This window comes from Gavialis gangeticus, unplaced genomic scaffold (assembly GCF_001723915.1).
Source record: "Gavialis gangeticus isolate Ggan-Ray unplaced genomic scaffold, GavGan_comp1, whole genome shotgun sequence".
Lineage (NCBI taxonomy): Eukaryota > Metazoa > Chordata > Crocodylia > Gavialidae > Gavialis > Gavialis gangeticus.
Window position 1 is genome coordinate 19,314,690 of NW_017728996.1, and position 11,126 is coordinate 19,325,815.

Here is an 11,126-nt window from a genome sequence, read left to right on the forward strand (position 1 = left end):
ACTAACATATAAGGGAGACAGTTCCTGTCCTCCAAGACCTATTGTCTAAATAAATCTTGCTTTGTTATAGAATATAGTTCATCTTAGATAATAACTGCAGTCTCCCTTTCTTAGTAACTCTTTTTCCCTCACCTCTTTGCATGCTGCCCCAAAAGTGGCTGATTTGCTTCCTGGTAGGATTTTGGCTTTGGGATAAAGCTTGCAGTTCAGTGTACACCAGGTGATTACTTTCAGCAGGGGCTGAAACCCTGCCCAGTACACAGCCTGGTAGACATCCAGCCATAGGTCTTGACTTCCAGTGTTGTGGTAATGACAGCAGGATGGTTGGCATAATCTGGACTGGAAAATGCCAGGGATATTAAGAATATTTCCTACCAGAAATATATTCTCTCTTACAGTGATTATTTTTTTTCTTTGTACAGCTTTTGATAGAAAGACGAGCTGTGTATTGGGCATTTCCCTAATCACCCATAACCAACAAAATAGTGGCCATGATACTTTTTTAAAAAGTTCATAGTGGCCAAATATTTTTTGCTTTCTGAAAAATGCTTTACCTAACACTAATATTTTGTGGCATTTAAAGTAATGTTTGTGGTGATTTGTAGTATTAGACATGAAGTAGGGTCAGAAAACTACAGAACATGTAGATTAGGATGGTAGTTAGGTGGAGCAGGGAAAACTGGGAGCCATTCGTGGCTGTTTACACATCCTGAGCTCTGTGGGATGGCATGTTTTTTGTATAAATTGTAAAATATTTGGTACAAAAATGAAAAAAATGTTCACTGTTGCTTCTAGTTGTGACCCTGACTGTAGAAGGAAACAGAACTAAAGTGTTGGATCCTAAGCAATAAGTTATAAAGCACTGCATGCTATAGGATCAGATTTACATTTAAATATGTGAATAAGGTAGTTGTAATGAATCCCCTCAGTCATTTTGATCTTGATTTATGCCTCTTATCAAGAGTGGCTAATTGGTTTATAAAACTGCTAACTTCTGACACTGCCTTGCATTAAGCATTAAAGCTGTAAGTTCTCTTGTAATTCCTAGAAGCAAACCTGAATTACCCAACTCTTCACAACTTCCTGCTCCGTGTTGTGAAAGATACCTGAGATTCCTTAAGGCTGTCAAACAAGCAGAGATTAACCAGTGCACTTTTGCTTTTGTTAAAAATACAAACAAACAAAAAAACCTTTTTAATGCTACAATATCCTGATGATTTATTTTGTCTCTCTGGCTTTAAGTGCTGCTTTGATAAATTTGTGTACATTGTGAATGTGGATTTTGGAGGGTGGCAGTACAGAGAATGTATATTTTATCTATGGTACTGTTTCATTTGTTCCATAATGCCAAGTGTTATTAAAACCAACATTTCTTCTAATTCTCTCTGCAGGTATGGTGTTAGTCCTGAGAACATTATTCTGTATGGTCAGAGCATTGGAACCGTCCCAACTGTGGATCTGGCATCTCGGTACGAGTGTGCAGCTGTAATCCTTCATTCTCCTCTGATGTCTGGATTACGGGTAGCTTTTCCTGACACCAGGAAAACATACTGCTTTGATGCTTTCCCAAGGTACATGCACATTTTGCCAGGAAGGATTGCTCTATACTCGGTACAATATAACAATGTTTTAAATGGTGTGCTGATTTTTATTGTTGTGACCATACATCTTGAGCTTTGAACAGAGAATTTTTATATCAAAACAAATAAGTGTATTCACTTACAACTGTATGGCTTTCAGCCTCAAACTAGCATGCTAGCATGAACAAGCAAATAAAGACAACCCTACAATTTTCTTACAGTTATTTATCTGCCGTACTCTCTTTAATGCTGGCACATGATTTGCTCTTGTCATTAATTTTGTGTAACCAAGTCTGGATGAGTTAATGGTCATCTTGCAGTACATTGGCAAGTTATTTTAGACTAAAAACTAATACCATTAACTAGTCACTTTTCATTTAAAAGGTATGTGATACCACAGACTGTCCATCAATGAAATTCAAGGCAGCCTGTTAATTTTTGCCGTTACTTGACAAAAACAGTAGGCTGAGCTGGATAATGTCTGGTTTGCATAACAGGAGAAAGTAAGGAGTTTCCAATTATTAGAGTACTAACCTGGGATTCTGAAAATCTAGGTTCATTTTCCAGCTCAACCCGAGACTTCAACTAGAACCAGGTAATGCATTTTTCTCAAAGCAAGTTGTACCTTTGTTTGTCCTGGAACAGAAGCCCATGGATTGGCATGTACACATGTTGCCCTCCCAGCCTGGGTTTAGTGACTAGCTGAATGCACTGCCACTTTTCTGCCATTGATTCAATGATACAAACCTGGGACAACTGTTCAGATGCACTTTGTGAGGTGCTGGGACAAACTTATAGCACTTCTTATCCCATGAACCTTTATAAAGTTTTTTTCTGGATCAGTGAACATGGATGTCTGAATGATTGTACTTTGTCCTGGAATAAAATAGTTTCTCCTGGAACAAATGTGACATCGATTTGTAGCCTTCCTTTGTAACATTTGGCAAGTCATTTTACCTCTTTCATTGACTCTGGTCATCATAATTGAGATACTTCCTTATTTGATATGGGCGTTGGAAATTTGTAAAGCAAGGTTTTTAGTTTTAAGAAAAAAATCTGTTTTATGAAGTGTCTTACAAGAAAGATTGTTATAATCCTAGATAAGAAACAGACGCTGCAATGCCAGAGCTGTTCCTCGGATCCTAAACCTTCTCAAACACTGAGTTCTAAAAACTTGTGAACTTTTAAATCTTTAGTGTTAAAATAAGTGACCCGAGAGGACTCTTGATCAATGTATTTCTGAGATGCTAAGAAATGTTAGTAAATAGTTTGTCTGTGGGGATTCTGTGTTAAAAATGCCGTATTTTGATATTTGCGGGCAGTGGTCACTCTTTTGAGTGCAGGAGAAAGGCTTCCATTCTGCCCTCAGCCTGGCTTTTCTACTATGGAAACATGGCGTCATTGAGGCTGGGGGGAGGCAGGTGTGACAAGGCCCCATATAACATTTTTAACCCCCTGTTCTTTCATAATTGAGATCTTAGGTTAATATGTGGCCACTGGTATCATTTGCCCCTCTGAAAACTGATTTGCTTCACCAGCAAACTTTACAGCATGTTGACTTCATTTCAGTAACTTATTACAGGTGGAAGTGCAAGAAAATAACTTAATCCACTTGCTGCTTGTTGCAGTGACTGTTAAGGGAGTTGAGAGCGGTAGTTAGATATACAGTCAAATGTTCTGAGTAATTGGAACTAGCTTTGTGTTTGTCTTCTGTAGGAGGCACCTATTCAAGTAGAAAATGCTCCAGTACTTGTCTAGGGATTAACTTTATAAGTACATTTAACAGGAGAGGCATTGTTTAACATTTACTGCAACAAAATGTACACTGCTTTCCGGGAGAGAGTTTGTAATAGACACAGCTAAAATAAAGTGTTTCCCTTGGGCCTAGTTATAACAAAATCTAGCTTCAGGTTCACTGAATGCTGAAGTCAGCAAAAGAGTCCTAATCACTTTTCTATAGGGAAAAATTCAAAACTCCTGTGCTCTGCATCTAAAGAAGGTGTTCCTGATTCAAGTGACTGAAGCCACTGAAGAACGTCTTGCAAATCTTTAGAGCAGCGTTGCCCAGTTCAAGTTGCACAGAAAGCCATTTATGGCATCTGAGAAAATCCCTGCCTCTGACAAAATCATCAGGTGCCAATCTCTTTGCAACAGCACATGGAAAATTTCTGGGGCTGGGAATGAAGCATCCCATAATGCTCTTATATCTAGAGCGAGCTGAAGACCAGAAAACTGACTGAAGTCTTCTGCAGAATTGGGCTCTGACCTTCTTTGTATCCAGGTATAGTAGTGCAAGGCTGTACAACTGCCATGCTGCCCACAAGAGGTTAACAGAGACCCCTGGGCTCCCACCCGGCCAGTGTTGCCTTTATCACTCTGGATACGGCAGCACCGTGGGTCTCCAGGTTCACCCTCCTTCTGGTTTCTGCTGCATGCCCCACCCCAGGGGATGGGGCAGCCCGTGTCCCAGAGCACCCACGCAGTGGGGGGGGCCCTATGGCTGGGCAGCTAAAGGTGAGGTGGGGTGCCACATAGGATGCAGCAGAAGATAGGAAGAGGACCATGTCATGCAGCCTGAGGAGGCCTGTGGCCCTAGTGGTGTGCAGATCTCTGCTTGCGTGGCCTATGGGGCATACGGCCCCTGGCCTCTTAGAAGTTGGACAGCCCTGTAGTAGTGGATGTTCATTACATTTGTCATGTTTTGTTTTATTTTGGTCACAGCAGCTTAACATTTAAAAAAAGAGGATTATAAGGAGATGTAAGGGAGAGTAGATACATACCATATAGACTAAATGAGATGCATAGAGCACAAGCTTTTGTGAACTTGAGTTCACTTCATCAGATGTTGAGAAAGGACAAACATAGAGCATTGCATAAACTGAAGTTAAGTGATTTAAATAGTGGGAAAAGAGGAGGGAGAGGAAGGGGAGAAGGGGATAGTGCTGGGAGGGGCATACAAGCAAAGAACGTAAGAACAAAGGGGTCATGAAAACTAATCCAGGTGATGGGAGGACAATCTATAGTCCCTGTTCAAGCCATACTTAATACAATCCAGTTTGGGGATGATTTCTTGTTTCGCACTTTCCTGTTCCTAGACTGGTTTTTAAAATTTTGCTGCCTGAGAACACAATCCTGAGAGGACCTTCCCGGATGCTGCACTGCTTAAAAGTGTTCTGACGCGGCCTTTGTGTCTTTCTGCAGCTGGGATCAGATCGGTGTTTATTCGTATTTACATATTCAAATTCCCCCTATACCCCGATGTAGACTGCAGAAAGGCATTGTAAGTAGGTGATATGTGATGTTAGTAGAGTTGCAGGTGGATGAACCTCAAATGTTGTACTCCTTGTCATTCAGTCCACCAGTGATGTAGTCTGTATTGATGTGGGGGCACAGCAGGCATTTGGGTCCACTGCAAGGCCTGATGCTCTGGTGAGGATGAGAATTAGTCCTGTGCTTAAGAGATTTCCTTTGAGGTTGCGGGGGACTAGCTATAAGCCAGGATAGATTTGTCCCCCCAGGCTACCTTGAGATGATCATCCGGTTCCAGGAGGGCTTGGAGGCCATTTAATGAACTCTGTGGTGTTCAAGCTGGGGACTGCAGGTGATTGTTGTCTTTGTCCCAGGGTTGGTAGCTGGTGGAAGTAATGTCTGATTCTGGCATTGTTGATTTGAGTGGCTACAGTTTTGGGACTGTATAGTAATTGTAGGAATCATTGGTCCAGATCTTTAAGGTGTTCACCCTAGTGTTCATCCCAGGATCAGAGCAGAAACTGTTGTAAAAGGGTTTGGCTGCAGACAATGGATATAGTGGTATAGTTAAAGTGAAAGCTGGTGGCATGAAGGTAGCCGTGGGGATCAGTTTGTACATGATGCAGTGTGGCTGTTGCAAACCTTCACCGTAGCGTCTAGGAAATGAATCTGCTGGGTGGAGTATTTCAGAGTTGGTTTGATAGAGGGCTGGAAGTTGTTGAAGTCCTGGTGAAATTTCTCTACAGATTCTTTCCCATGTGCCCATCAGTGGCATCTTCATAATATGTACCTGAGGTATACGAGGGGGTGAGAGGGCAGCTGAGAAGGACATGGACTTCAGGATATGTCATAAGTATGTTGGTATATTGGGGTGCCATACACATACCCATGACAGTGCCATTCATTTGAAGCTATAGGGTGTCTTCAAACCTGGAATTGTTTTTTATGAGGACAAAGTGAGAGGGCGTGATGGAAAGGGAAGCAGTTTCCTTGTTGGATTACAGGTCACAAAGAACATTATTCCTGTCGTCATGGAGGATGTTGGTGTACAGAAATGTGATATCCATGTTAGCTAATACAGCATTTACTGGAAGCTTATAAATGGAGTGCAGTTTCTTTAAAAAATCTGCGGTGTCTTTCAAAAAGCTGGCATCTCCAGCGGTATATGGGAAAGGCCAGAAATTTCCCCTGTAATGGTACCAGTGCCAGAGACAAAATAACGTCCTGGGTTGCCATGTTGCTTGGCCTAGTTTCCTGGCAGCTGGAATCCTTTCCTGTGCTTCCAGAGGTAGCTTCTTTCGGTTTTTAGTTCCTCCTGCTGTTGTGCTGTGGGATCCTCTGTCTGGAGTTGCTAAAATTCGGTGTTGGAAAGTTCTCTTGGCTTCTCGTAGGTACAGTTTTGTCCACGACAAGCTGCAGCCCCCAACCCTTATCAGCCTGTTGTATGATAACATCAGAGCTGTTTTTAAGGCTGAGAACGGCTCTTAGTTCTGCAGGACTGAGTTGGCAATCACAGGGTGGGCACGGAGGCAGAAACAGTTTACATACGGGTGCAGAGTGGGGCCGTCTTGAGCTGACGTTCATAAAAACCTCAGGCTTCTAGAGTTTTGGCTCCTGTATGTCAAGCCCTTGTGCTTGGTACGCTCGTCAAATTCAAGCTGAATTCACCAAAGTGGAAATTTTTGTGCTCAGACTTGTGACTCGTTCTCCCTGGTCTTTAAATATGTGATATTTACACTTAAAGGGAATGTTCCTAGCAGAGAGAAAGCAAAGTTTTGAAAACAGGTTTCTTCACAAGATTGGGTAGCTGAAATAAGCCAAGTCAAACAACAGTTTAAACACCCTTCTCGTTATTTATTTTTTTTGAAGCTTGACAGCAGAGAGATTGTGCAACATTTTGCTGCTAACCACCTGAGCTGCTCCTTGCTGTTAGGCCAACTTCATTTACACTTAAAACAGTGAAAACAAACATTTGTGCACGCTCATGAATATGCATGGCTCAGCTGTCTGTTTTCACTGTAGGAGACAAAATATTTCTTGGTACACCTCTGGTGAATTGTCTTTATGTGCATTTTATGTTGGGATGCCATGAGAATGTAGTCTCTGTAGACTTTTTTTCCTAGCTGCAGAGCGGTGTGGCTAAGCATACTAAGTAAGGCTAATGTGCAGCTTTAAATACCACCTTCCAAATCGCAGAGTTGCCAGTGGGATGCTTTCCAGGCTGTTTTTTTGCTAAAACACAAATATTATTTGGCTGTAATGGTCTAGAACTCAAGATGAAGAAATGTTAGTTCTCTGAATGCTGTAGTGATGGGGGTTCCCCAGCTTCCTAAAAATAAATGAGTTTAGGATTCAGCCCTTGAAACGATGCAGAAGAAGCCTTCTGTGTATATAACACATGTACTAGTTAGCATGCCTGTCGTGTTACGAAATTTTTACTCTGTAGCACATGGTTAGTGACTACCTTCTAAAAATTTTTAGTTGATACGCTAGTTTGCTTACTTCCTGTTGCTACTTAACTACAATATTCATTTGGGGATACTAATAAAAGCTAAAATTATATACTTTATTTTGCCATGCCTCTTTTACTTTAAAGTATATATCCATATCTAAACCTGATCTGAATTCCAAAAATGAAATATAAGTTGTTTCAGTGAAATGACGCGTCTGCATTTTATAGTTATCTAGTTTCTATACCTCAGTACTTCTTTAAAAGAAACCAAAATGTGGTTTCCAATAGCTGTCACCTAGTATCCCAAATTATAATAAATGCTGAGGTACATGTGAAATCCTCGTGCTTCTATATGCATTTTAACTTATTTGAACATAACTGAATTATTGACTTTTTCATAACCGTTTTTAAGTTAAAAATAACATGTTCAATGTCTTTTTGACTTTTTACACAATTTGTGCAGCTATACTGGTTAATTTAGCTTTTTTGTCCTCTTCTCATCAGCCTATTTCACATTCTTCTTCTGAAGAAATAAAATCCTTTTATTTACCACTTGTTAATTTAACAAATTAGAAATAATGCTAATTCCATCCCATTATCTCTAGGCCTACCTCTGGAACCACTTTCATAGTTTTCTCCTCTTTCTTGATCTTTAACTTTCAAATATATTTTGACTGAGATGTACTTATATCATGATTTTATCCTTTCCCTCCCCCCCCCCCTTACTTTGCTTTCTCCAAACCTCAGAAGTATCTAGAGCAGAAGTACTATACTAGTAATGGTAGTTGGCATCAATGGTCAGAGTTTAAGTTCAAATATTTGGGGAAGGAGCGAGAGCTTGTTACAACCCAAGATGTAGGGTAATGTTTCCATGATAAAAAAAATCTTGCGTGAACTCGTTTTTTTCCAGTTGGTTTTCAGTTAAATCTCCTGTGATAGGAATGAAACTGTCATAGGAGTATTGTGCTAGTGCATGGGAATATTATTTTGAAATGATTACATATATCATGCTATGCTATGATTATCCTGTTGTTTCCTTCGTGCAGCTTTGAATGAACTAAAGCAGGCAATATAAATAATATGAAATGATCTCTCCTTAAAAATCTGCAGTATTAATCTCTGGGGTTAATACCATAATGTGCCTCCATAACTTTTTCACAATGGCCATCTAATTAAAACTGATTTAAGAAATCTGGCTGTAGATTACTAGTGTGCTGCTTGGCATCTTATTTGCCTTGCAGTCACTAGTTCAGACGCAGATGGAGTTAGTAGTGCCTTAGGTTCTGTTTCTGTGGGAATGCATGGGTAGCTTCAGCTCAGTTTTGAATAAAAAGGTATCCACCTTGAATGGGTGAGAGAGTGGGCTGAAAACCTCTTGCCCTTGAAGACTGATGGCATGATAGTGATGCCAGGGCAGCTTGAACTGACACATACCTGTGCTTTACCTACCTTGTAGATGATCATAATTCTTATTTCAGTCACCTTTCATAAGTGCTGCATCCATTGAAAAATGCAGCATTCAGTAATTGGGTTGTTTGTCCACAATTGAGCATGTTTTCTTTGCGTTTTAACCTTTGCAATAACAAACTCCGAGTAACTTTTTGTTCTTTTTTGTTCCTCAGCATTGACAAGATCTCTAAAGTAACTTCTCCTGTGCTGGTCATTCATGGTACTGAAGACGAGGTAATAGATTTCTCCCATGGCCTGGCGATGTATGAGCGCTGTCCCCGAGCAGTGGAGCCCCTCTGGGTAGAGGGGGCTGGGCATAATGACATAGAGCTTTATGCACAGTATCTAGAAAGACTAAAACAGTTCATATCTCATGAACTCCCCAACTCCTGAAGAAGCCTACTTGATCTTACCTCAGTTACTGTGAATGGAAGAAATTACCTGTTTTTGCACATGCTTTAACTGGATAGCTGTAATAGCTTTATACTATGAAGAAATGCCCTTTACTTTAGGGTGTTCTAATCAAACATCTGATGAAACTTGTCTTTTATATCAGGAAGTTATTCTACTAATGCACACAATATGGTCAACTACTGTAATTCCAACAATTTTTAGCTTCATTACCCTGGAGGAAGTGGGAATACTAGCTGATTATGGGGACACTTTTTACCTAGTGCTGTATTAATATTCTAAAGTCAGTTTTCTCTACCTTACTTCTAATCATTTATAATTCTGTCCTACAAGACTTTTTTCAGTGTTGTCAATATTTGGAACACATCTGTTATGAACTACAGCTTGTTCTAAACAATCAGTTTGTGGGTTCAATCTAAGGGAGTACTTTCTTTGTAAAGTTTCTAGCTGTGGTATTGTAACTGGAAAGTTATTGTGATGAAGTTTTTGGGTTTTTTTCCCTCTTAGTGTTCTTTTCTTAACCTACTGGTCTTCCCAAGTAAATTATTTGAAATGTTCTACTCTTCCCTGGAAAAAAAACAAACTACATGAACTACTACTATATGGGGCTAAATTCTGTAACAACCTCTCCATTTTCTGTATAACTGGAATATTCTGAAAGGAAAAGTAATGCTAAATTGTTTTTGTTTAAAAAAAATAAATGTGTAAATTTACTACTAGAAAACTCATTTTAATATTCAGATGGTCTGAATAAGAGCCATAACAGACATTTCCTTCTGTAAAGCATTCCTGTAGACTTTTTAAAAGTACTGTACATATTTGAATTTACATTGTGCATAGATTCTTAATTGGTAGTTTTAATTTAAGCCTAGTTACAATAAACTGCAAAATTCTGGTTTGTATATGATTGAATACATTTTGTTAAATAAGTTTTTATCCCTATATTATTTTGCTATTAAAAGTTTTATAACGTTTCCAGGACAAAAAAATTTACACATTTATGTTTTGATGAATTTATGTAACTAAATTTTCATTGAACTGACCTTTTTAGTTTAGAATTTGATTATTTGACACTGGAATCGCACAGAATATGCATCAGAAATGCAAGACACTAAAAATTGTTACACTAGTAGCATAGGTCTAATTTTTTCCAAATTTAAAGGCCTTAAATGTACTGTAAGCCTCAGATTGTTGTAAAAATTGATTGCGGTTGATTGCAGTTTGTGTCCTGTTGCTGGAATGCAACACAGTGGTTGTAATGGAATAAAGGATGCATGGATTAGATCATATTAATTGTGAATCTCATTTGTGCTACAATTCTTGCATACAAATTAAGCAAAAGCAAAGTATGGCAAAAAATATTTTAAAGAGAAAAATCCAATCTAACCTTGTATTTTAATGTTTAAAAACTAATCCTGAAGTATAATATGCCTTTTGATTTAACTTGGTGTACAACTCAAATGTAATTTGATCATATTGGTTAGTGGTTCTGAATTACTATTTAAATATTGAAAATTCTGACTCATGGACTAGGAGAAGTATTTGAATCATGAGAAATTGTGAAAGGAATGCAAATGCCTAATGTTAGCACCGCAGGTGTATACACTGTTTCTGAGTAGTGCTCTTGCGAATATTGGGAATAACTTTGGGATTAGTGGATGAAGTAGTGATGAAGACCAAGGAGCTATTCTGGTAATTGGCTTGATTTATGAACAAACTACAAGCTTAGTACGCAGCATACACAGTATAACGTTACATACTGCAGCGGCACAATTGCAAGTTGTGGAGGACTTCAGTGTCAGGATCCCCAAAGTCTGCTGGCCAGGTGTCCTGGAGATCTCATGAGAAATGCTTGGCAGGATGTTAAGCGCTGACAGGCGAATTCCGGCACTTCATATTTGCTATAGTTTCTTACAAGGGTCTTTGGGTAAAAGTGATATTTTTTATTAGACCAACTAAATAGTTGGAAAAATTGTTCTTTGCAA

The 11,126-nt window shown here is 39.3% G+C and overlaps 1 protein-coding gene across 1 annotated transcript in view; it reads left to right on the forward strand.

Annotated features, from left to right (window-relative positions):
* ABHD17C (abhydrolase domain containing 17C) overlaps positions 1-10,430 on the forward strand; it is a 90,143-nt gene extending 79,713 nt beyond the window's left edge. Inside the window, exons 3-4 of the mRNA XM_019504100.1 lie at positions 1,392-1,571; positions 8,904-10,430. Of these exons, the coding sequence (XP_019359645.1) occupies positions 1,392-1,571; positions 8,904-9,123 (400 nt within the window). The 3' untranslated portion in view covers positions 9,124-10,430. The remainder of the gene's footprint in view (positions 1-1,391; positions 1,572-8,903) is intronic.
* Positions 10,431-11,126: the final 696 nt, after the last annotated feature.